Raw genomic sequence first — 27,096 nt, 5'->3', positions numbered from 1 at the left:
ATTTACTAAGGTTTTCCAGTTTTCACATATGTTTGCTGTTTTCACCAAAACGAAAATTGTTAGAAAAAGTTAAATTACCCTGATATAGGTATCAAGTTTACGTTAATGCTATGAATATGCTATGAACCATTGTGCCATGCTTACCATGACGATCGGTGTAGATGTCTTTTGCTATGCCGATAGGCCTTCCTCACAGGTCTCGCCAGCAGAAACAGAACGTCTGCTGAGGAAAGTTGGCCTGCTGCCAGCGATCAAGACGATTGAAGTTCAATCCTGCCGTACCCAAGAAATTCGCAGGTTTTAGCACGTCAATTCCTCACTGTTAATAGTCTGTGCTATACATTTTCCGATGGATTAGTTGTTAAGATCTTAAAAGAAAAATCTAGACATTTGCGAGCTGAGTAGCAATCTCAGCTTGTATGTGATTTGACAATGAGGCATGAGGTACAGTTTTGTTTTCTATAATTATCCTTAGACTTACGCAAAGGATACATTTTACTGCGGGTGTTCATTTGAGTGCATGCTTACATTAATGTTATTTTAGGACTGCATCGGTTGAGTGCTTTCTCAACTTGCAGATCTGTGTTACACCCGAGCAGTCATAACTTTCTACTTTATGTGATTTCTTTAGAAATCAGTTGTGTGAATATGTTTATGTTTGAACATTCTGCAAGGGGGCCGAAAGTGGCATGGTGTTGTATTTTGATTCTTATGAACCTTTCGGTGTACATTTTCTTTATACATAGCTATAATTACAAGAACAGATAATAATTTACAGTCAATTACAGTGGGTAGGGAAGTGCTATCGTTTGCAGTCTTCGTGCTACTTTAATTCTTCTTATGGCATAGATTATTAATATTATTATTATTATGATTCCGATAATCAAGGCCGCAAGTCCAGATACATGATGGAACTTAAGTCCTTTTAACTCCTTTTGACCTTCTTTTAACAATTTTAGTTCGTTTCTTACTTATCCATTTCTTCTGTGTGGTTAATTAATATTACTTCTAATGGACTCCAAACAATTTTTGGAATTTTTTTATATTACTTGTATAAAAGGATGAAATGGGCTCGTAGCTTTCTGTTTGAATACTGTGATGAGGTACTACGATTTTATCATCGGTTCGCACAGTGCAACCATGTTTCTTTTCTTTTTCTAATAATTAGACTACTAATATGTTACTTTCTGATCTTGGCAAACATCTAAATATTACTTATATTACTTATATTTTGCACACAAACTTCCCAATCTAAAATATATAAAAATACTTTTATAGGGCTAAATTACTGCACGATGCCTGGAATCTAGCTTATGCAGGCGACTTAAGTTTTGCTACGGCTTTTAATATGACTTTATTCATGAAGTATGAGCGCAATCATATTGTTTGGAGTCCTGTTTTTACTTTTATAGACCATTTCGGCCGATATATCGATATGTCCGAAGTTCACACAAAATTTGAGGTACGTGGTAAATAATAAATTTATATACATAACTAAACATTACATAGTGCACAATATTTTTAGCGATATACTATATACTTCTTAGCGCCTTTATATGAAGAGCTTGGGCCTGAGAGTGAAAATGAAAAACATTGCAAAACAGAGATGCGGAAATTGGCAAAGACTTTTCTGTGTCGTGCAGGATATCCACCATGTATTGCAGAAGCACAACAATCATTTGGAATGTGGATAAATGAGTCAAATACAGATTTTGATCGGTTGGTATAATTATTTAATTGTCGTCTATAGCTTTAAAATACTTTATTTCAGGATTCCTAAGGAATATATTTGTCCTGTTTTTAAATGGGGGTCGATGGAAGAATGGAAATTTGGATTGAAATATGTAAGCCAGTTCCCAAAGTCCCGTTTACGAAGTGAACGAACTTTTTTATTGAAAATGCTCGTTGGCTGTCCATCGGAGCATGAAAAGATTAATCATCTACTAGACTTGGCGCTATTAGGTCCTAATTCGAATTTTACCGAGAACGACATACTTTTAATATTTAATACTTTAACTGGCGGATCTGTTGGATATACATCGTTATTGAAATTTGTTGTTAAGAATTGGACTTTTATTCGACAAAGGTAAGTCATATGCATGAACTCATAACTATAATTCTATATCATATATAATTGAGTTGGTTCAAAAAACTCATTATCGACTGCAATTTTATTTCTGCATGTCTATGTAAATAAAGAAGAAATATTGACCAATTCGGAGTCTAAGAAAAATTTGAATTCAAAATTTTGTGGGAATACCGTACCCCATAACCATATTCTGGTGTTCCAAGCGATAGCCGTGAAACGAAATCTAATCGGCAACTCTGACTCCACATTTAAAATTAAAAATTGCTCTGTTGTTAAGGTTACAATTTGGAGTTTATTGTTCGATATTGTCTGTGTGTTTTTGTTAGAGACCGTGGCCGTGGACTTCGATTTTAGGTGTTAGGCGTTTTGGGCAACGAAGAGGACTGCTGACCGACTGCCTCGAAGAGGAACGACCGACTAGATAGATAGAAGGGTCGAAGCAGTGGTTTATAAGAAGTAAGAACTTTACATATGTAAGTGCGTATAGTGGAAGGGACCGCAGTAGTCAATTCCAGTGACGCTGAATGCTGACGAATGCTGTACTCGATCCTTCGGTAGGTCAGCCATGATGTATTCCACAAGACGATGTCTCGACCGGCAGCAGATGACGCATTTTCGCAAGGCGCGAGCCACAGTTTTTATGCCGCCGATGGGCCAGAACTGTAAGCGAATCGCTCAAGTAGCGACTGCGGACCAGCATGGTGATGATTCCCATGCAAGTGCGTAATGATGGCGAATGTCAATGAATGATGCTTGGGTAAAATGATTGACATGATTCTGCTGGAAGCCACTAAGCATATCCCTTTCCACAGAGCAAGGTACGCAGGACACAGGTGGGCCCGTTGAAAGATGCATATAGCAAGTGCGATTCTTTGCGAAGGTCCTCAGATGAGAGATCCGGTGACTTCGTCCTACTGATGAATTTCTCAAAGTAACCAAAAATGAGCATCATTCCTCCAAATGAGTTGATCTGATTAAACGAAAGTGTGCGAAAACGGATGAGTGTGTGAAATAGCTTGGCTTGAATAGTGGGACCAGACATAAGCGATCTCGGTGCAACCAGGGAAATGCTCCTCCATTAGTGCTGTTAGGGCTTCATCACGGCCCTCTGTCCACTGTCCGTCATCTAGCTTTAATTGGCTTTGTATGGTAGGCTGCTTAGAGAGCAGCTTCCATAGCCGTACGGTTTCTGGTACTTTCCCGATGTTGGAGCAGAAGGTCCTCCACGAGTTCTGTTGTGCTTTGCGTATTTCCTTCTTGTAGCTCCTAAGTAGGAGTCTGTATTCCTCATAGACGATGCCTTCGTTCGCTTGTTTGGCGATCTTAAAGAATTCCTTGAGGTTGTTCCTTTGGACCTCTTCTTCGTTCTCGAGGGTTTTCACGATGTGTGATAGGCGTCCAGTAACGTGTTGGATAGATCTCTAGAGACTTCTCTATGTCCTCCTCGGATTTCACTGAGTCCCGACTCGCGAGCTTCGAGGTAACTGTCTTTTTAAACTTTTCCCAGTTTGTATTCCGGGTGTTTCTATAGACTGTAACTTTCGAAGAATGTTTGAAGTCGCACTTAAACTGAATGTACTTATGATCTGAGAAGGACTCTCCAGCTAGATACCATAGTACTGTTTCCCGTTGCAAGTGTTAGGTCTAGCACGTTGGATGAGGTCGAACTTACGAAGGTGTGCTATACATAGATTAGTTGCTAGTATAAAGTCTAAGAGTGACTCACCTCTGTCATTGATATCGGTGCTTCCCCACACATTGTGGTGGGCGTTGGCGTCCGTCCCGATGACGAGTTGGTGGTTTTTGGTGCCGGCTTCTGTCACCAGACTCCTGAGTTCGTCGGGTGGTGCGGGTCTGTCATAAGCCATATAGCAGGAAGCTAAAAGAAGGCGCTTTTCCTCACTTTCCCGAAACCCAACAACCATCAGGTCACCCGTGCTATAATGAGACATAAGGTAATCATGGATCCCCTTTCGTTGGAGTACGACGGTTCTGATGTTGAGTAGAACAAATTGTGATTTGAGAACTTTAGTCTGGCCACTGAGTTGCATGTCGCAATCCAGGGCTCCTGGACTAGAGCTATATCGGCGAGCCCTTGCTCCATGGCAATGAGGAGGTCACAAATAAACAAAAATATACAGACTGCTTTCCTCTTATATCAGCACAAAAACTTAATTATTTGAGTATTTGAGGGAAATATTCTTCCAAATCAGTATATATCTAATCTTTGCTTTAAGATTCTTTTCATCAGTTATTTTCTGTAATAAATACGTCTTCATCTGTCATATGTTATATCTGATAATATATTATTTAGCTCATCCGGATATGGGAAATTTTTTTAGATAGGGACATTTGTACTATCTCTAGGAATGTTGGAAGATATTAAGATCTCGTAGGTGTCTTCTTTTAGCCATGTAGAATTTATGATATTTAGTATTTTCTCAGAATTAATATGTTTCAGGTAATCGTGTTTTAACAATTGTTAATTGCATTCCGAGTTCTATATCTTCGTTATTCTGTGAAATGTTGTAAGTTGAATATCAGAATTTCTATTTGTTTATTCCTATATTTTTCGTCGTTTAAATTGTTAATAATATCTATTCCTTTATTTACGGCATCTATTACCAGATTTAATTCATTCGTTTGAACACTGTGAATTTCGAGATTATCTATATACTTTTCTTTATCGTTTTTACCTTCCTCATCCAGTGTTCCGAATATATATTTATTGCTGTTCCTACTATATTTACCAGGCCTCTCTTATTTCGTTTGGCTATTTTTAGACCACTCATCTCTCTTTGTAGTTCTTACACCCGATACTCAAAATGAGTATTGGGCTATATTCGATTTGTGGTAAAAGTGGATAAAGTGGTAAAAGTGTGGATGTGTGTAACGTCCAGAACGAAGCGTTTCCGACCCCATAAGGTATATATATTCTTGATCAGCATCAATAGCCCAGTCGATTGAGCCATGTCTGTCTGTCAGTCCGTCCGTCCGTCCGTTTCAAAACTTTGCCCCGACCACTTCCGCCACCACAAAGGGCGAAAGGGCAAAGGTGGCATCCACAATTTCCCAGATACGAGAAAACAGAAAACGCAAAAGCGTAGACAATGACTATATCTTACAGACTGCAGAATCTGAATTGGATCGTATCATTATTATACAGTTAGGAATCCGTACAGGCCTATGAAAGACTTTATTTTTATAGTGGTCTTCGGAATTGGAAATTGGATTATGACAGAGATTTTGCCTGGACTTGGTATTATTCCTTCAATAGTGACTACATGACCTAGGAATTAAGTTTCCTTTTTCAAGAATTCACATTTATCCATTTGTGATTTCAAATTGACGTCTCCAAACTTTCCAAATACTCTTCTTAGTGACAACAGGTGTTCTTCTAAGGAAGTGGAGAATATAATGATGTCATCTATGTATACGAAGCAATCCTTGAAGATTAATTCTTCTAGCAGATTGTTCATACATCTTTGGAAGGTAGCGGGGGCAGTGGTTAGCCCAAAAGGCATACGAGTGAACTCGTAATGTCCATGCTTAGTGGAGAACGCAGTTTTGGGGATTGAGCTAGGTTCCATGGGTATTTGATGGAAACCTTTTGCTAAATCGATTGTCGTGAAATACTTACATTTACCTAGTTTGTCTAGGATTTCATCCATTCTTGGAGTTGGGAACTTGTCCTTAATTGTTATTTCGTTTAGATTTCTATAGTCTACTACCATTCGGTATTTTTGCTTTCCTGAAGCGTCTATCTTTTTCGGAATCATAGATATGGGCGAGCAGTAAGGATAATTTGACTTTCGAATTATTCCCTGCCTGATCATGTCTTTGATTTTCTGATTTACCTCCTGATCATATATCTGGGCATTTTGTATGGTCGTCTGTAGACCGCGTCTTCATGTTGAGTTTTGATTTCGTGCTTGATTGTACTTGTGAAAGTCAAATTGTCACCTTCTCTGTACTGCACATCTTTAAACTCATATAAGACCCTTTTCAATGCCTCCCTTTCTTCGTCCTTTAAATGATCTAATCTTAATTGATTACATTCCCTTAATTCACTGTCTAGAGCGGAAGCGAAGTATTGATCTCCCTCTGGAGATCGGTCAAGACACTTATGTGCGATCTTCTCTTCTTTTGTAGATGGATCATTGCACTTCTGTGCGGTCTTGCCGGCTTCTATAGCTTCTCCACTCTGAATGATTGGGTACGACCTAGCTCCTAATGTTACAGTTTCATTTCTGTAATGGATGAAGTATTCTCTTCCTAATAAAATATCATAATTTTCGGAAAAGTTGTTTAGAACTTTTATTTAGTTTAGTGGACTCTAGCTGGAGTGTGGGAAGAATCAGTTATTGATTCTTGGGTGGTGTCCTGTTACTTTTGTGGATGGGGTGGGTGAATTGGACATCAACATAATGTGTATGTGAAGTGGAGAGTTATGGATATGTCACTATATATATTGGAATGACTTAGGTTGCCATGTATTTTCGTATTTGCATGGGTCTTATGCTCGGATTATAGTTCCATATATACAATTCTCCCCTTCTTAAAGTACAAATTCTAACATTCTTTTCTGGAATTAGTGTTTGTATATGAAATTTGACATTTGAATTTAAGTAACAACTAATGTAAACTACACTATATGATCACATATACAAAACTCTGGAAAAAATGATAAATCAAAAGCATGTCATTAATATTTCTTTTAAGGTTTCAAACCAAAACTAATCTGTGGGATAAATTAATAAGCTCAGCGACTGGAATGTTTGCAACTCAAAAGGGATATAATATGGTTAAGGATTTCTATGATCAACATTTGGGACAATTCGGAAGTGCTCAGCATATAATTGAAAAATCCCTTCGAAATATCAAAGAGGAAGCGCAATGGAGCGATCAAAATCTGCCAGTGATTGAAAAGTGGCTAGAAACCTTCTTATCAAATACTATCAGCAAAAAATAAATATATGTAAAAATATATAGTAATTTTATTAATTAAGGATTTAATATATGGGCATTTAACACAACAAGTAAACCAAAGTTAAAAAATTAAAAGTCAATAAAAACATACTTCCATTAAATTTTGCCCCGATGTTTCCCCTAAGTTAATTTTATTGGTATTTTTATAGTCATGTTTTACTTTACTATTTTTTGTAAGAAAGAGACGATTCTTGACAAACTTTTAGTTGCCCAAAATCAACCTTAGCACCAATTCTATGCAACTCCATATTTACGCTTCGAACCAACCCGACTTTTTCGTAAAGATTTGGAGTTTTACAACTTTTAAATTATAGTTTTTTTTTGTCTATGGTGACCGGTATATCCGACAGTGTACCAAGTGCCAGCGGTACAAGATGAGTCAAACTAAACCAGGAGGGAAGATGCACACCCGCCATGCCCAAGAACCACTGGAACTCGTCTGCGCCGACTTCTTCGGACCCCTGCCACGATCCAAGCACGGCAATACTATGTTGCTGGTGTTCTTCGAGGCCTTTACCAAGTGGGTGGAGCCAACATCACCCGCCCATCACTTTGCCGCAAAACTGGCTCCCAAATATGAGGGGCCCTACAAAGTAGTTTAATTTATTTCTGTCACTATAGCACGACTCCAGAAGCATCCTGGAAGACAGCGACGAACGGCCGGCCTAGCCGACCTCAAGGCCTACAGCAGCAACGAAAACACCCTCCCACCTCCTCCTTTTACATTTCTAATTTTCACATACCTTTCTCGTAATTGCAGCTAGTGCCGCGACTCTACATTTATACTCAATACTCACTCAGTATGACACCCCTCCGCCAGTAGTTCCTTCCCTAAAAACACACCACAATAAACACCTTTACATTGGTGAACAATTATTAAATTAATACTAAATACAAACTACGCTGCTGAGAAAATAGCTCAACAATTGATTTGTAAAACTGTGGTGTTTTCCGTTTTGTCATCAAAATATTAATTATCTATTTTCATAACGCAATAAAAAGAAGGGTATACATTTTCGGAAAATCGAGCATGAATGGAATTTGGTGATAAGAGTTTTGCAAGGCCCCGATGAAAGATTCAGAAATTTGTCCTTCTTCGCTAAAATTTATTTACCTTATTAGTCTCTATAAACTGTACAAGAAAGATTATATAAATTCTAAAAATATAATTAAATTTTATTATTTTGGTGATTGTAAGTCACAGGGTTTCAGGAGCTAAATACCCTTGCTCTACAATCTTCTTAGAACTAGAAATAATTTATTATTTTAAATTAGTGTTAACGTAATTTACTTTTAATTTTAATAATCTAAAACAGTTGTTCTCTAAACGGAATTCGGAAATATACAAAAAAAAATTCAGTTATCATTTCCGAACCCGAACCTTACAGTTTTGAGATGAAAATGCATTTAAGTATGTATATTTAACTTGATCGATTATCCACAATGGCGTTACTCTCATATATTTTGGGTAAGTAATCTTCCATATTTATATGGCTATTATCAGTTACGACCGTATCAATACTTGTAAAACGTGTTGAAGTTTTACTTAAAGCATCAATTCCACAAAACGGTAGACTGCTTAATTGGTTGATATCAGTTTCGGAACTGCCGGTATGATTTGACAAACTCTGAGGGCAGTTATCGCAGTGATTTTTGTCAGTAGACAAGCCATTGCCAGATTGGCACGAACTAGGCGAAGACGACGGCTCATATTTCCGGGGTCGTCCTCGCGATAAGTGTCGCCTCTTAACAAACTCGTTATCGTCGACCATCCAAAAAGAGCCGAAGTCATCTTCATATCGCACAAAACATTTGTGTAGCGATAGATTGGTACGTATCGCATTCTTCGTTATGCATAGCAGTTTTTTATAGTAATGTTATTTATAAAATAATCGAGAGTCGTCAAGAGTCGAAAGCAGGAACATGCATTGTAATAGAATGGAGAAAAGGCATATTGAGAAGTCAATTTTATACTCAACATCCCAAAAAACTAAAAATCACACTCAATCACACTAGCTACAACCGTTAGTTTTTTGAATTGCAAAGTTCTTTAAAACTAGCTGTAGTATACTCCAGCTATATTGAAAAATGCAAGTTTTTGGTTTTGCTATCTGTTCTGGACTTCTATATGGGTTCAGTAAAGGCCGTATTATATTAGACTTTGCCTACTAACTTTGCTAAAAGACAGAGATAGCATGGGGAAAACGATAAAATAGTTTTGTTAATAGTCTCCAGCCACGGCAATGCATTGCAATCTTTTCTAAATGATCCGTTATTATTATTTAAAGCCTGGCTAGTAAAAATACATTAATATTTTTTATTTTATTGCAGATCTGAAAGGTTTGAGACCCTTCAAAGCCTGCTGTCCGATCAGCTACGAGTTGGTGTTGTAAATGTAAATTTAAGGGAATGTAAATAATGGATCAGAAGCCCCGGCTCATCTGTAGAAATCTACATAAAAAGATTTCGTACATATTTATATTAACGATTCGAACCATAGCGACATTTTCTGATAGTTGATAAAATTGTAATGATTTAATTAAATTCAAATTTCAGTTTACATCTGGCTCTATTAAACTTTTCAATACTGAAAAGCTGATAAGTGCTTTCAATAGGACCAATATAATTTGGAGCTCTAGCTTACGATCAGGAAAATATTATGCTTTCAAATTCGAAATTCTTTTTTGTGTTATTTTTTTTCTCTAAATGTAGACATTAGAAACTAAGAAAACGTCGGAAGGGTTTGATAGCCACAGTAATTAGACTTTGTTTAAAATATCCTTTTAAATGTACGGACGTTATGCAGTCACTGCCAATTGATTTGTGTCTTCTCTCTACAATAATAATCCGATCTAATCCAGATTCGGCAGATATGGTCATTCTCTATGATTCTGCTTTTTTGTTTTTCTCGTAAAGAAAGACGAACGGACAGAGAGACATGGCTATATCGACTCGGCTGTTGATGCTGATCTAGAATACATATATGTATATACACTTGGGCTTGGAAACGCTTTCTTCTTGCGTTACACACATCCACTTTACCCACAAATTTAATACACCCCCTATACTCATTTTGAGTATCGGGTATAAAAATCGGTTTGGTTCGAAGCGTAATATGGTGTTGCATGCCGGTGTATTGTGCCCAACAACTTCTTTCATGCCCGCTTTTGCCACATGCTAACTAAATGAATTTAGAAAAAGCTTAATAACTAATATAGAATATACAATTATTTGCCACTGTTTGCGACCGTCATAACTTTGAGATCATTTCATTTTATAATAATATTAATATTTGGATTAATAGAAATCATTTCACCGTTTCGAGATGGATAACTGATACATATTTATATTTAACTGGAGCACGGAAAAAAACGTTGAAAAAAGTTTAAAACGAGGGGGAACGTGTATACTACTTTATACCCGGTACTCAGTCAGTATATACGTGAGCTTATGATCTAAACACATTAAATTGGTACCCAGGGAACACCGCGGGGAGGTCATCATAATGCAATGGGGTCACTCTAGTCAAAATATAATCTTGGGGACCTACGAGTCGACTTGAGCTGCTTTTAAAAGCATTGTAAAAAAAGATCGACGCTGCAGTTCACACCGAAACTACATCCAAATTCCGGGCTCTTCAGCTCCCTCGTCCTTTCATGAAGGAAGGTGCCCTTCAGGGTTAAGAAGGAAGGAGAATCTTCTTTCACGCAGAACGAACTTCAGACGTCAACGAACGAACAACGAACAGTTAAAAGTAAAGAGAAGCTGATGGAAGCATTTATTTACGACGTCAACGGAAAAGTTTTCAAAAACTTTTACGCCTTGCGCTATCAACGAAAACGGTCCGTTGCCATTACTGCGTTTTCGCTCATTTTTTTTTTATCGATATGTTTAATTTTCTGATGTCCGTTAAGCACAAATTTTGTTGTGTTACGCGCACAAAAGCTTCTGTTTCCTACGTTCATATAACCAACGCGGTCTATTGACAGCTGTGACGCACTTAAACGCAAGGTTTTTTTGGCCACTCCAATTCTTTCAAATTTAAATTTGAGGTTAATTGCTCTAGTAACTGTGTCAAATAAACGTTATAAATGTATTTATATTAAATATTTTTGTTCACGGGTAGTTTGGTAACTTAAATCCCAAAAAAAAAAAAAAAAAAAATATTTTTGTTTCATTTTCAATTAAGATTTGTTTTGTTGTATAAAATGCCCTTTACTTTTCATTTTGGTGAGAAAAATGTTTTTTTTGTTGAAAACGGAAGCAATTTTTGCGTGTTCAAATGTAAATTTTAAAGTTTTATCAAAAGTATAAACCGGCGCCAAGCTATTTTTTGTTAAGTTAGCTTCATAAATAAGGTTGTTTAGAATCAGATGGACAGACAAACAAAAACCGCTATATCTACTCAGTGATTCTGATCCAGGATAAAGGTGCACATGTGGTTGAAGATTAAACCTTCAGTGCGTTTCAAACTTCTGACCAATGTCCGCTTCAAGGGTCTAAAAATTAACTAAGTGCAAATGGGTAAAATTAAAAAAATTGACTACTTCACCTATAATACTATAACTTAAACCTATTTCATCCTTTTAAAGGTTTAATTATTTATTACAATTAATCTAAAACGGACTAAAACACTCCACACCAAAGCATTTTTTACGGTACCTACGATTTTACAATTATTTATTTCGTATTCATCATGCAATTTAGTTATAAATTTTACACAATAAATTTCGAGAACAAAATGCAGGAGCAAAGGATGAATAAACAGTTAGAAAAAAAACCCACGTACCCAAAATTCAGAGCTACGAAATAGTTTGCATCAGGCAAATTTGTAGCTCCTTGTAAGTTGTTACCAATGCTAGTTGTACGCTGTGGTCGTCGTTTGTAAAACTCGATTTCATCAACCGTCCAAACTGCTCCTTTTACATTCTCAACACGCATAAAGCATTTATGAAGCGACAGATTATGCCGAACTGCATTCTACATAGTACGTTTATTTGATTAGCTTATATTACAAGATTGATCTGGTTATGCATTTATTCATACAAATTCACTAATTAAGAATGAATATCTAGATTCGGGGGCCCGTGCTGTTGATACCCTTGCCGAACATTCGTTACTACCTTGGTAGTAATATAATATAATCATAATATGGTCATTCGACTTTGATCAAATGAATAATATATCTAAATAGACGGAAACAGCTTATCGTATTCTAGCTCGTCATGAACAAAAGTATGGGCTTATTGATGTCAAAGATGCTTTACTCTATGTATTGAAAGCATCTAGAATAATTATTTATTCACCTATAGGTCTTACTAGTCTTAAAATACTAGTTGTTCGATCGATCGTGAAATAGTAATCCTCGGGAATATACATACATATAAGGAGAATTTTTATATTAATCTAATATACTGATTTTACTATATTTACTGTTATGGGTTTTTATAGGGGCCAAAATAACCATTTCCGAAAGCAAAATATTTTCTGCACATAAATTCTGGATAAATCGCGGTCTTTGGAGCTTAAGCCTATACAATGAACAATTAGCATTTCTAGCTTTATGTAACTTATACAATCAGCCATGCTCTGGTTTTTACTTTTACAAAAGTTTTAGAAATCATATAAATTGGTGCTCCCGTTTTCACAATCCGCAAGATTTCTCCGTTTTCAAAATAAAAACACTTTTCGTTTTCGTGCAAACAGCTGACGCCATCTGATTTTGTTATGCGAACGTTTGCAAGAAATAAATTTTAGCGTAAAACAGCATAAATATGCGCGCAACAGCACAGGCAGTTCTCGTAACATACGCGACACAGAACATCTAGGTAAAGACAGCTGTTTCCCGACACACTTAACTAAAAATGTTTTTGCAACAAACTAATTTATTGACCATAAGCAACCTAATTTTCAATATGCATTCTGTTAATCACAGCTCGTCAGACATGTTATATAAACAGAATCAATGAAAAATTGAAACATATCGATACAACAAATTTGTGAAAACGGGAGCACCTAAAAACGAAAATGAAACGTTTTGGCTCAAAACGTAATACCGAAAAGTAACTGAAAACCGGGCTTGTTCGACACGTTGAATATTTTCAGTAATAACATAGTCCCACAAAAAACGAGGAGGAACTTTGTCAGTTGCTGCGGCGACCGTAACTTTATATTAATACCCGATACCCAATCGACAATGTGTGCGTTCGGGAGAGACAGAAATCGACCACAGATTTTCGTTCTTTGTGGGGGCGGATGAAGGTGGGGCGAAGTTTTGAAATATTCTTGTTGCAGTGACATATCACAAAAGTCCGGATATAAAACGTCGTTGCTCTAGCTCTTATAGTCTTTGAGCACTAGGCGCTGATATGGACGGACAGACGGACGGACGGACGGACGGACAGACGGACGGGCGGACAGACGGACGGACAGACGGACGGACAGACGGACAGACAGACAGGGCTCAATCGACTCGGCTATTGATGCTGATCAAGAATATATATACTTTATGGGGTCGGAAACGATTCCTTCTGGACGTTACACACATCCATTTTCACCACAAATGTAATATACCCCAATACTCATTCTGAGTAATCAGTTAACAAAGTTTTTCATAACTATTTTTGAAGTTTACCTACTGTTTTGATCAGCCTGACCTTAGCTTTGAAGTACAAATGGATCTCTTTTCTTGTATAACATTATCCTATAAATTAGGGGGAACGTTGTGAGTTGCTCCTGCGACCGCAACTCTACATATATACCCGATACCCGAACTTTGAAATAAACTTGTAACAGTGAGATCTAACAGAAGTTTGGATACAAAATTTGGTTGCTCTTTGTGTGGTCGGAAGGGGGTGGGGCGAAATATAGCTCTAAAGAGTTTTACATAGGAGTTAAAACATACGTAGACCTATTGTACATATACTTCTTTATGATTAGCCGTGGTCCTTGAGATCAAGCGGCTCATTAACACGGATGGTATATGTAACTTTTGCATAATAATAATTAGAAGATTATTTCATTATAAAAAGATCTAAATTACATCTTAATCCATTCAAAACGTCCGTATCCAAACTACATACAAATACATACATACATATGAATGTATTTTTATTAAATAGTTTATCTTTAATATACTTTGACTGAAAGAACGTTACAAAAATAGTTACCTTCCAAGTAGCAGCGTTACGACGAAAGTAACAAAAAGTATTTTGAAACCAATTATATATTTCATTCAGTGTTAGCTGTTTGTCTGGAGAATCAATGATGGCCTGTAAAAAATAAAATAAAAAAAACGAGGTGCCGTTGATTACGGGTACATGTCATAACGCCCGTGGGCGTGGGACACTAATTTTTGTGACATTATGACATTTTGCGACACGCTTTTAAAAGTGCGCCCACTCCCAAAATGTGTAAAAGTGTCGAAAAAAATTCGAAGTTGCTGCTTCTAACAACCCGGCAACAATTGTTGCAGTGTAATAAGGCCATGTAGTAATAATATATTTTTAACTAATATTTATATTGGTAACTGCCATATAACATACCTGTCTTATGAGAGACGCATAAGTAAAAGGAGGTCGTACATCAGCATTCTTGTAGAATTCCCTATTTCGTTGTATTTCTGTAAGTGATATTACATAATATTAAAATAAATAAATTTTAAAGTTTAATTTTTGCCCATATAAAATGTAAACATTATCACAAATGCTTTCAAAAATGAGGGTAAACGTTGTGAGTTGCTGCTGCGACCGCAACTCTAAATTTATACCCTATACATAGTCTGTAAGACAGAAAATCTGGCACAACGTGTCGTCGGGCACTGCGTAGCCACATAATGGTTGTAATAAAAATGAATTTTCTTCTATATGTTCAAAATTGTGGATGCCACATTTCGTATTTTTTGGGGGCGGAAGGGGGTTGGTCGAAATTTTTAAATATATTTTGGATTTCGGATTTTGCAACGCCGGTAGCCTGGTACGTACCACTAATGATCTGGCTCTATTTTTGCAACGTCATAACATTGAAATCATCTTAGTAGCTAAAACAAACGAGTGATACAGAGCCGACCACCCTTTCAACAGGGCCAGAGGAGGAGCAGCTGTACTCTTTCGGAAGGATATTTCCCACTACCACCAACACGCTGTGCAATTGGGGCCGATTCATCTTGCGGCGGTCATGGTTTCAACGATACGCGGAGAGATCCTCATTGCTGCAGCCTATTGGCCCCCCTAGATTGCCTGGTCTAGCACTGATTTCGACAATCTTCTGTCCCAACTGGGTAACAAATTTATCACTAGAGGAAACTTTAATGCGAAGCACTGAATTTGGGGCAATAACAAAGGAGACCGCATAGGATTGGCGCTGCATAACGCCCATAACCAATGGGTCGACTTAAATTCTGGCGACAGGATGCACCAACTACTACCCACCGTTTCGGAGATCCATGCCCTCCTGCGTAGACTCATGCCTCTCTCCCCTATGCAAGGAAATTCTGGGTAGCTCGATAGACCTACACACATATTTAGGGACCGCTCAAGATGTAAATGCTGCAGTCCACACTCTTGTGACCAAAGTCTGTGACGCTTCTGCAGCTGCTACCACCTGCGGCCCTCAAGGCAGTCGAACTTCACAGACTGGAAACCATAGAAGCGGCACTTCAAGTGATATCGAAGGGCTTCTTCTGCTCAAGAAACGACTCAGGCGCGAGTACACGAGCACACACCAATAATCCGCAGGTTGACAGAGTCTTCAGTAGAAGAAATTGATGAAACAGAAGATCGAGGCCACGGATAGACTGCTTTTGGAGGCCACAGCAGATGTACACTCAAACTACGTAGTTTGGAAGCTGACAGGACGCTACAATCGGCAACATAAACCTCGCATTCCGGTAAGGCTCATGGGCAAGAACAGCATTGGACAGTTTGGAGGCTTTTGCAACGAACCTGAAAGAAAGAGTCCCACCATTCCGGACGACATCAAGTAGAAGAGCAATAATGGTCACTGAGAAGCTGAATGAGACCCACCAGATGGTGCTCCCTTCAAGATATCTCGGAGGACATAAAGAAACTCATGTATATAAAGAAACTAAAGAAGGCCTCTGGCGACGACAATGACAATGTTGTGTCAAAAGTGCTACCAAACAAAGCGATTCTATATCTTTTGCTAATGTTTAACGCGTCACTAGGATTAGCATACCTCCAGAAGTCGGAGATGTGCCCACATAATAATGTTGCCAAAGCCAGGAAAACCACCGGAAGACCTCAACAACCATAGACATTTAGTCTCTTGTAGACTTTTGGCAAAATATTTGAGCGCTGCATCCTACGAAGGGTACTGGAGTCGCCGCTGGTCAAAACAGCCATGCCAGACTACCAATTCGGGTTCAGACTTCAGAACGTCACATCCCAACAACTGCACAGGGTAGTGAACACATACTAGTGGCTGCTTTTCTGAATATTTCGCAGGATTTCAACAGGGTGTGGCACCAGGAACTACTCGCCAAGATCAAAATGCTGCTCAACCCTCAGCTGTATGTACCAAAAGCTTTCTGATGGAGAGGACCTGACGTGTTGTCCAGGATGGTTCAGCTTCTTTGACCAAGACCATCAAGGCAGGACGACATACCAAATCCCACTACTGTCCGAAGGCAACCAGGGAAGATCGTCAAGGTGGCAACATTTGCTGACGACACAACAGTACTCTCGAGGGCTAGCTATGTCTATGATGCCACAAGCATTCTACAGCAATGCCTCAAGCTGTTTGAAAGCTTGGCCTGCCGATGGAACATCTCCATAAACCCTTATAAATGTGCATTGGTGACGCACACTTTAAGAACGAGCTCTAGCGCTGGTTTCTTCCTGCTTGGGCAACTCGTGGAGCAGCGTAGGAATCACACATTCCTCAGAGTTACACTGGATGCACGTGTAATTTTCGACAGTCACATCCTTGTAGTGAGGAGCATGTTGGTGGGTAAGGCCCAGAAAGTGTTTCCTCAAGTCGCGCCCGTTATCACCGCTTTCGTCAGACCTACATGACTATGCCACTCTCACGGCGGGGCATCTCTTGGTTGGCGAATCATTGCGATCACTACCTCAGATGTCCCTCGAGAATATCAAGCTGTCAAGTATGGACCGCTACGATACGATTACGATTACCGTTGCTTGACGGTTTTGTAAGTAATGGTCTGCTGACTACGTCAACAAATTGCGATCGCGCACGAAGTTGACAGCACCCTCAACGAACCTCACCGAGGGTACGTTGGTCATCATCTATGAGGAAAACCTGTCACCGCTACGCTGGTGTATACTTTGTAAGTGAGTCCGGTATTGGAGCATTGTTCTAGTGTGTGGAGCCCGTGGTATATAGGGCAGCAGGTTAATTCAATAAATAAATACAAAAATATCATATAAATTCATAAAAACTGACGTTTTTGAACCGTTTCTGTACTGATATACGGCCTTAATTCCCAGAGCACTGCTCTTTTCCGATTCAGGCTGGACACATCCTACACTCACCTTGTTGTACATCAAGCCCAGCTCTCTCTAGCATATATGGCAAGCCTAAAAATAAAGTACAAAATTAGTATAAATCCGATCCTGAGGTCGTTTCTTTCTATTTGCTACTCAGTTTTTATATAAAAATGCAATATTATGATTTATGTGACTGCACTTTGTCTATGTTTTTTGTTTTGCGCTACTTTTTTCATTTTATTTTGCATAAGTGTTTTGACAATATAATGTTTTATTTAACTCTCCAACCAGTCTACAATCTTAAAGCCCATACTTACCACGAGTGCATGCCATTCAATTTGTGTAAAAAATTAGACATGTGTTGGTTTTCTTGGCAGCGGTCAACTACCACAAATTTATTTCAGTTCACCTCTTTCATTACTAAAGTCTTTCAAGGAAACTAACACACGCCTGTTATTTTCAATAAAGCATCTGACTCTGAACACCACTGCCTTCTAGCACAAAAACCTGACCTTACCTTTGTTCCAGGTCCCAAAGAGTCCTCTTCAAACACCCTTTTTCCTCACCAGTGAAGGTTACTTCTGCAGTACCAATAGGCAGCCATCTAGGCCCCTTACTTTTCACACTCTTTATGAATGACTTGCCTTCGATTTTAACATACTTTCGAGTACTCATGCATGCGGATAATTTTAAGCTCTGTGTCCAATATAATGACATTTCACTTCAATCTCGCTTGCAATCCGATCTCAATAACTTTCAGTCATGATGCACTTTTGTTACACCTTAATACCTCGATATGTAAAGTAATGATCTTCATCGTTTCAGTCGCTCGTTGGCTCCTTACACCCTATGTGGTACTTCTGTTGAGAGAAATACTCTGTTCGATAATATTAGATATTTGATACTAGCACATTTCTACCGTAGTAAATATGGTGGTCAAAGGAATCCAACGACCTCTGTTCGGAGCAGCAGCCGTTAATAGCTCTTAAGTCACGTCTCTCTTAAGTTTTCTTTTATCGCACTCATCTCACACCTATGTAACGTTCTTACTTTTTAAAAGGCACTGCTTCGACCCTTCCATCTGTCTAGTCGGTCGTTCCTCTTCGAGGCAGTCGGTCGGTAATCCTCTTCGTCGCCCAAAACGCCTAGCATCTAAGTTCGAAATCCTCGGCCACGGCCTCTAACAACAACATACAAACAATGAACGCCCAATTGTAACCTTAACAAAGGAGCATTTTTTAATTGGTAAATGTGGAGTCGGAGTTGCCGAAAAAGCTCGGCAGCTTCCAACATTTTGGTGACCCCGACGTGATCGCCGTTGACTTGTCGTGTGTTAGTGGTGTTACGTACAGTTCGTTAAATCCAATTCGAAGGTTTAACGTGACATTTGCTGAAAACTAGCGAACCAAAGATCCAGGATACTGGCGCACGAAACCCGTTCATTGCCAAGCAGATCGGGTACAAGGCCGAAACTCTAGAAGCGGATATGGTCGGGGGCATGTTCGAGGACTACGCGACCAATGGGACTCAACTGGCCACACATACCCTTTGATGTGATGCCGCCATGGTAAGGAAAAGGCCACACCTTGGCAATCGCAGGCCAACTTACTGGTGGAACGCTGCTATAGGTAGCGCCAGGCGGGAATGCCAACGCAAAAGACGACTATACCAGCGTTCGAGACGTTCCCCGGAATTCGAGAGGCTCCAAGGAGAATATAAAGAAAGCAGACGCTGCTTGAAGAGGCAGATCAAGGACAGCAAGCACAAGTTCTTCGAAAATCTCTGCGATGACGCAGTTGCGAACCATTGGGGCTACGCATACAGGCTGGTAATGAAGAGACTGCGAGTATTCAGTTCACCGCCGCCAATGTGTTCAGACCTGCTGGTTAACATTGTCAAAACCCTATTTCCAGAGCAAGTGGCATCCCAGAGGGTGATGGAAAGAATTCCGCCACTTGAATTAGAAGCCAGCACAGAAGCAGAAATACTCGAACGGATTAAGAACGGCAAGCACCAGGACCTCATGGGGTTGCGAAAGCCGTCCGGCTAATAAGACCAATCCAAAAATTTATTCAATGCGCGCATGTCGGAAAGGACCTTCCCCAGACCCAGGAAGCGACAGCGGCTAGTCCTCTTACTTAAAGGGCACAAGCCGACCGACACTTTGCATGCTCGACACAGTGGGTAAGATAATCGAGCGCATAATCCACACGAAGCTGGATAAGGCAGTAACGCGTCAGCTCTCACCGAGACTGAACGGGTTTCGCAAAGGCAGGTGGACCACGGTGGACGCAATCGGTGAGGTATGTGAGATAGCCAAGTGGCTATTGATGGAACCCGATGGATGTACGGGACCAAGGAGTATTGCATAGTGGCAACACTCGACGTCCAAAACGTCGGTCTACCTTAGAGAACGAGTGCTCATATATGAGACGGATAGAGGGACTCGTGAGCACCAAATCCCTGGAGGAGTTCTCCAAGAATCGACCCTCGACCCGCTGCTGTGGGCGGGAATCCTTAAGGGTCAACATAGCAGTAGACGTAGTAGGAAAGCAAAAAGTAGATGCAGAAGAACTCGCGGTATAGCGAGCCAGAACATGGCTAGCCGGGAGGGGACTATCATTGGCCACACATAAAGCGGAGGCGGTGCTCATACGAAGCAGGAAGGTAGTGGAGACGGCCACGATACGAGTAGGTGACTGCACCATTAGCTGCAGTCTAAGCCTGAAGTACCTGATTGAACACAGACTTAGCTTCAAGTACCACCTGGCATATGTCAGCAGCGAAGCAGGAAAGACGGCAGTTGCCCTATCCCGCATCAGAAGAGTTGGCTGAACCGTCGCCATGGACAAGTGGAGTATCACCTGACGCAACTGATGACAGGACACGGCTGCTTTAATGCCTACCTCCATAGCTTTAAGCATGAGGACGACGCATTCTGTGTGCTCTGCACAGGGACATCGTAGACACAGAGCACTGCAAGATGAATGCCAGCGGTGGAAAGTTTGACAGAATGCCCGTTGGAGTCTGAACAAAATTGGGCTGCGATCAGAAACATGGCTACTAAACTGCGTCGCAAAGAAAGAGCACGCAATGAAAGGAGATAAAGGATAAACGAGATTATTAAGATTAGAGCCCTATGGGCATCTTCCTCCGGCGATGTATTATCTCGCGACAGTATCGCCGGGATCCGGGATAGGTGTGGATGGTTGTAGAGTTTTAGTCCCTCACTTCAGCTTTGGCTGAGTCGGCATGAATCTTTCCTGTAGTCACACAACACAAAACAACAAAAAAAAAACAAAAAATACCCACGCCACACAGCCAGAGCCGCCGCCACGGAAGGAGCCGAGGCCGAAAATGAAGAGGAAGATAGAGAGATGATCGCTCTCACACCGAAAGAGCCGAAAGAGGTTTGGCACGTGCTAACGAAAGCAAGGCATGGGAGTTACTCTCTGACCGGGCACTCGGATGGACGCGCCGCGGAAGAAACCCAAGACCCCACGAGTGAAGTGAAAAAGACCAAAAAAGTACGCAGCAGGAGCCACGAGAACTACGCATCTCCACGGCGAGGTTCCGCTCCGTCTCGTGATCGCGTCCCACGCCCCGCCCAACCTCCGTCGGTTCCTCACCTACAAATTTATCTGTAGGAAGGACCGGGCCCCGGGTAGACTGAGAAGCTGCACCCCGGCCCGTGAACTTCCTTAAAACTATAAACAAAGCTGCGCACTCCAAATTTTGATACAGTTTTGGACTTTTATAATTTTTAAAAAATGTTCAAATTGAATTCACTCTTTTCACTCACTCAACTTTGTAAATTCGAGTAATAAACGGAGCAGAACCCAGCCGATTAGGTGCCAATAGCACCTAATTCTTGGCCCTCAGCCGCTTATTTTGTTTGCTACTTATGTCTATATCACTCATTTGTTTGTTAAAGCTTTGCGCGTGCTTGCCCTGCTAAACGCTCTCTGCCAGCTCGCTCTTCGCTAGCATAATGATATAACCAGTTTACAAATATACAATTTTCAATTTAGTACATACCACCATTTATTGAAAACGCTGTTTTATCCATACTTCTTTTCTTGATTGTGCACAAGTTTGTTGAATTAACCATGGGTAGATTAATAGAGCTCGGAGAATTTGATTGTCGAATTGTGCGTCCTAAACTATTCATTGTAAGTGGACTGGTCATTCTGCAATAATTTCCATCTTTTCCGGATATATCCTAAAATTACAATTTCAAAATTCTTATCAACAGATTCAACTAAAAATTTTAAAAAAGTTTGTCGCAAAGCGAGACTAGAATAATATAGAATTGGTCTGAACTTTAAAAAATCTAGTTTTCGAAATCTTATCAAACTCGCTTAAAACTCGTTACTCGGGATTTTTTGTGGTCGCTGAGCACGCCCATGACCTTATTGACTACGGTAACAATATGTTCCGATAACTTTAGCTTGGCGTCTAATATAATACCAAAATCATCCACCAGAATAATCCTCTTAAGAGAACCACCATATAGGGTATAGGGAGCCAACAAAGGGCATTAAGGTGTAACAAGTTTGCGCAACACCATGACTGAAAGTTATTGAGATCGGATTGCAAGCGAGAATGAAATGAGATGTCCTTGTACTGGACACAGACACATCCGCATACATAAGTACTCGAGAGTATGTTAATACCGAAGGCAAGTGGCTGATCTGTGATACTCCCGAAGAAACCTTTACTGGTGAAGAGAGGGAGTTTTTGAAGAGGACTCTTTGAGACCTGGAACAAAGAAAGCTAGAAATCCATCTCAGGAGGTTGGGCGGAAACCCTAAAAGGTCAATTTTATGTGCTAGAAGGGAATGGTTTGCAGAGTCGAATGCTTTACTGAAGTCGGTGTAAATAACATCCGTCTGTAAGTTACCTTGAAAGCATTTGATAGTGAAGTTTTATAACCGCCTTATAAATCCATGCTGAGTTGGAGATATAAGTGACTTGCAGAGATTTTGCATGTGCGGAGTTAAAACCTTCTCAAACATTTTAGGAATAGCGGATAACTTTGCTATACCTCTATAATTTTTTGCATCAGACTTGCTACCTTTTTTATGGAGAGGATTCCTTCCAGATCGGGGGGAAGCAAGAAGAATCAATGGACAGGTTGAATAGTTTAAGAAAAGGTCCACACAGAGCCTCGGCGCAGTACCTGAGTACACAACCTGGAACCACGTCTGGACCCCGTGAAAACACCGGCTTAACTAGTCGAAGATCATGAAGTAGGGAACATTCATTTAACAAGGGACTGAAAACCGACCTCGACCTCGGTAAACCGTATGGGTACGGATGACCAGAGTAGCTTTCCTCAGAATAGGTGGTTTGGAAAAATTGGGCAAAAAGATCGGCAATTGCCTGATCATCATTTGCCGACGTATTACAAAATGATAGCGAGGATGGGTGTGCGGACGTTCTACGCTTACAGTTTACGAAGCAGTAAAACTGTTTTAGCCTGCATTCTTCTTCTTTTTGGACTATTCTTTCGGTGTCTCTGCTTTAGTGAGTTCACTATTCGTTCCCTGCACTTCGGAGGATCGTGTGCTCTGGAGTATTGCCGCTGCTGCTGATTGTCGGGCTCGCTCTGCTGCCTGGTCTCCCATATTAGTTGAGTTTTTTCCAATAGTGAAACTACCATACTGATAAGAACATATACTCGCTTACTGAAGACCAAATAGTAGCGGGAAAATTAAAGCCTTTCCGCGTCTGAATCATAAATATGAACATGTCATTCTATTCCGCATTACATAGCTCACAACTGCAATGCAGATTACAATTCGAGATAGCATCTCCAAAGAGGCCCGACAACCTATCGCAGAGCCAGGAGGGGATACTTGGTTGATTATGGGTGATCACCTTCTTGCTTTTTTTTTCACAGACCACAGGAAATACTATTGCGAACGCTTCTTAAAAAATAAATACCACATTTCAAAACAAATACCTATTAGACCAATGTGACTGAAAAACGCTTGAAGCGGAATCAGTAAAAACAAAGGAGAGTGGTTCGCCCTGCTAAACGTTCTCTCGAAGATCGGTCTTCGTTATCTACGAAGGTCTTCAGCTTATCTATGTATGCCGAGCGAAGCTGCGCTTAGCGATCGGAGCGACAACGTAAAGGGCAAGCAAGCTACACTTGCAATTTGGATGTCGCGCGATAAACTAAAAGTGGCAATTTTATATATGCGCCGGGGTTTATTTAATCGATATAATTAGTCAAGATGGTCAGACATAGTGACAACAGTTTATATATAGCCAAATATATTAGGCTTCTTCTACTGAGAGCTGGACAGGAGCCGAACATATACAGGTTTCAAATACGAATACAAGTAAGTTATCTATAATAAATATGTGATAATTCACGATGCTCAAACGAATAGAAAAATACTGAATTATAAAATAATTGTGATCTCAGACAGTACCTTTCGATCCGCCTTTGTTGGCGATAAAAGTTGCTTAGACAGATACAAGTGGTGCATCATAGCTTGCAACCGATCTCTTTCTTTTTGTAGGTGAGATTCCAATTGAGAAACAACTTGCATTTGTACACGAGCTTGAGCAGTTGACCGATCATCCAATCCATGTTCCGAATTAAGATGCCTAGAAAAATTTAGAGAATTTTAGATTTAAAATTTAATAAATTTTTACATAATCATAATCAATCACAATCGCCACAAGGATACGGGCATAGTTCAATCGGCAGGGAAATGACCAGATCAACTGACTACATGACCCCCCAAACTTGCCTTGACGTCAAAACAACCACATCTCTGGGACCTGAAGACTGGAAGATTGGAAGGGACCAAACTGAGCACCTCAATATATACACAGACGGCTCCAAGATGGACGGAGGAGTAGGAGCGGGCCTATACTGCACAGACCCCGTGATAAGGCTGTCGTATAAGCTACCCGACCCATGCAGCATATTCCAGGCAGAAGTTTTTGCCATCGGGAAAGCAGCGGAGGTCGCTCTCCGCACAGAACGAACACACGATGCGGTCAACCTATTCGTCGACAGCCAAGCGGCGATAAGATCCATGCAGTCGTCCGTGGTCAGTTCCAGAAGTGTCTTGGCGAGCAGGGAGGCATTAGACATCCTAAGCACGACAAAGACAGTGCGGATCTATTGGGTTCCCAGCCACCAGGGCATCGAAGGAAACGAAGCGGCGGACGTACTAGCTAAGGAAGGCGTCGGGCTGGAGAATAGGAGAACCGAGAACGTGCCTGTCTCCCTCAGAACGCTGCAAGGCGATCTAGAGAAGCAGGCTAGAGCACAGACTGATAGCAGGTGGAGGAGTACCACCACCTGCAGAACCTCGAAGATAATGTGCAAGGAGCGCAACGAGAAACTTAGCCACTACCTACTGCACCTACCACGAAAGGACTGCAGACTGATGGTGGGAATACTAACAGGTCACTGTCTGGCTGCTGCACATGCAGCAAAGCTAGGCATCACCAACAGAGACAGTTGCAGGAAATGTGAGGAACCTGGGGCTATCGAAACCCTGGAACATCTCATCTGCAACTGTCCGGCTCTCTCAAGGGCAAGGAGGAGATACCTGGGCGCCCCAGTGTTGGCATCACTGGAAGATGCCTCCAAAAGGACGCCTCAGGAACTGCTGGCCTATGCTAAAAACACCTCGATTCTCGGGGACTTTTTAAAACCACATTAACACTCCCGCGACGGTTCATACACCCCCCCATCCGGATAACTAAGGGCCATATTGGCCTATGCGCGGCCCCGCTGAGGGCCGTCCGGGTTAACCTAACCTAACCTACATAATCATTTTTTTAAGATGAAGTCAAAAAGACATTTCGATTTACTTTGATAAATAAACTTAATATCCACAGATATTCAGATATTGCACCTCCTAAAATGAATATGTGTCTGATATTTACAGTGGGAACTGGAAATCACAACCAACAAAAAAATGCATTTCCTTTGGGCCGCACCACGGCAATAATTTACAATATTTAAGCTGCTTGACCCGACAGTATACTTTCATAAAATTCTGACAACCCAAGAACTGATTTACATTATACTTACACCTGCTAAATTGCAAAGAACAAACAATTTCTTATGTACTCGAACTCAAACGCTTTTCTCGAATAGGCAGTTCATTAATGCTATCCGTTTATGGAAAAATATTCCCCAAAGCATTAAATCCATTAATAGCGCAACAGAATTTCAATAAAATATTAAATGTTCACATATAATAATTTACAACTTGGGGGAACGTTGTGAGTTGCTGCTAAGACCGCAACTCTACATATATACCCGATACATATTCATTATGTCTTTCCTTCGGCAGACGGCGATAACATTGAACGACAACGAGAGAGTCCGACAAAGACAAAAACAGGCAGAACGTGTCCTCTGGCTCTGCGTAGCCAGTGCAAATTAACGTTCATTTTGGCTATAATATTGATCAGATCTGATTCAGATTCAGCAGTCTGGTAGATATGGGCACTCTCTATGATTGTGCGCATCGTACCTTCAAAATTGTGCATGCCATAGATTTTTGTCCTTTATGGGGGCAAAAGGGGGTGGGGCGAAATTGTTAATTACACTTGCATCAGTGAGATCTAACAGGAGTATGGATACCCAATTTGGTTCGTCTAGCGTAAATAGTCTGGATGCCAGAAATTTTCGTCCTTTGTGGCTCCGGAAAAGGGCGTGGTGAAGTTTTGAAATACACTTGTAACAGCGACATATCACAAAAATCTGGATACAAAATGTCGTTGCTCTGAGAAATTAGAATAATAAAAAAAAGAGCGCGAGGTCAGTTTTCGATCGAGCGAGGAAAATCAAACGTACCGTGCCTAAATTCCAAACCACAATACTAATATATAAAGAAAATACAAACACGCAAAGATTTAAAACATGATAACTGGATAACTATAGTCTCGCCCGAAAGTAAAAGTTAGTGAAGTTGGTTTAATATATATATATTCATTACTTACTTTACAAATGATGTTATATCTTCTAGGTCCATTTCACAACCAGGCCACCGGCAAACTCCGTGTGCAAAGAGAGGGTGATAGTATTTCCGCATGGTAAATTCATCATGCACATAGTCATTCTCATTACTGCATACATCTTTATTTTTTGACCTTAAGAACCGCTCCGAATCTGAAAAAATATGCTTTTCTTGCTCCGAAATATATTCAGGCACATTGTAAAAGCTATGTTCCGAAATAGGGTTTATTGTGTGTTGACCTTGGGATATATGCATTCGTGAATGTGTTCCGAGTGGACCAGTAGATATTGATTCATCAAAGCTCGAAATTGGAGAGCTACACTTTACGATATGAGAAGCAAATGATATTGTATTGTTTAAAAATCCAGATTGTTGAAAGCTAGTATTTTTAAGGTTGTCAGTGCAAATATCCGTGAGAGAAATATGGTATCTTCTCTCTTTATCTTCTTGCTCCTCTTGTTGAACTACTCCCTCATGACCAGAATCTTTAATGTCTTTAGAAAAATCCTCATCAAGTATCCGGAGCATATTTGATAATCTGTAA

At 40.2% G+C, this 27,096-nt stretch overlaps 2 protein-coding genes across 6 annotated transcripts in view; one reads left to right on the top strand and one right to left on the bottom strand.

Moving 5' to 3' along the window:
* The window catches only part of LOC13036301 (glutamyl aminopeptidase), a 13,071-nt gene extending 5,995 nt beyond the window's left edge, over positions 1-7,076 (top strand). For 2 of the 3 annotated variants that reach the window (XM_033385712.1, XM_033385713.1), the window contains exons 10-13: positions 1,279-1,462; positions 1,526-1,719; positions 1,772-2,086; positions 6,812-7,076. In XM_033385712.1, coding sequence (XP_033241603.1) covers positions 1,279-1,462; positions 1,526-1,719; positions 1,772-2,086; positions 6,812-7,061 — 943 coding nt within the window. In that variant the 3' untranslated portion in view covers positions 7,062-7,076. Of the gene's footprint in view, positions 1-1,278; positions 1,463-1,509; positions 1,720-1,771; positions 2,087-6,811 lie in introns of those variants that run through there. The other variant, XM_033385714.1, reaches the window with a different exon arrangement.
* FoxP (forkhead box P) lies at positions 3,963-27,096 on the bottom strand. Of its 3 annotated transcripts, none has more exons than XM_033385718.1 (7): positions 26,536-27,080; positions 23,994-24,171; positions 21,586-21,769; positions 17,593-17,637; positions 14,623-14,699; positions 14,248-14,349; positions 3,963-4,605 (listed from the first exon to the last, which is right to left on the bottom strand). In XM_033385718.1, exons 1-7 carry the CDS (start codon positions 27,078-27,080, stop codon positions 4,537-4,539), a joined length of 1,200 nt encoding a protein of 399 aa, XP_033241609.1. In that variant the 3' UTR covers positions 3,963-4,536. The 3 variants fall into 3 exon arrangements, with proteins under 3 accessions (XP_033241609.1, XP_033241607.1, XP_033241608.1); XM_033385716.1 differs by lacking the exon at positions 3,963-4,605 and adding an exon at positions 8,350-8,922 and having other exon boundaries at positions 26,536-27,096; XM_033385717.1 differs by lacking the exon at positions 3,963-4,605 and adding an exon at positions 11,701-12,058.

This window comes from Drosophila pseudoobscura, chromosome 2 (genome assembly GCF_009870125.1).
Source record: "Drosophila pseudoobscura strain MV-25-SWS-2005 chromosome 2, UCI_Dpse_MV25, whole genome shotgun sequence".
In the NCBI taxonomy this organism is placed as follows: domain Eukaryota; kingdom Metazoa; phylum Arthropoda; class Insecta; order Diptera; family Drosophilidae; genus Drosophila; species Drosophila pseudoobscura.
Note: the sequence above shows the minus strand (reverse complement) of the source record. Positions and strands in the feature narration are given on the sequence as shown.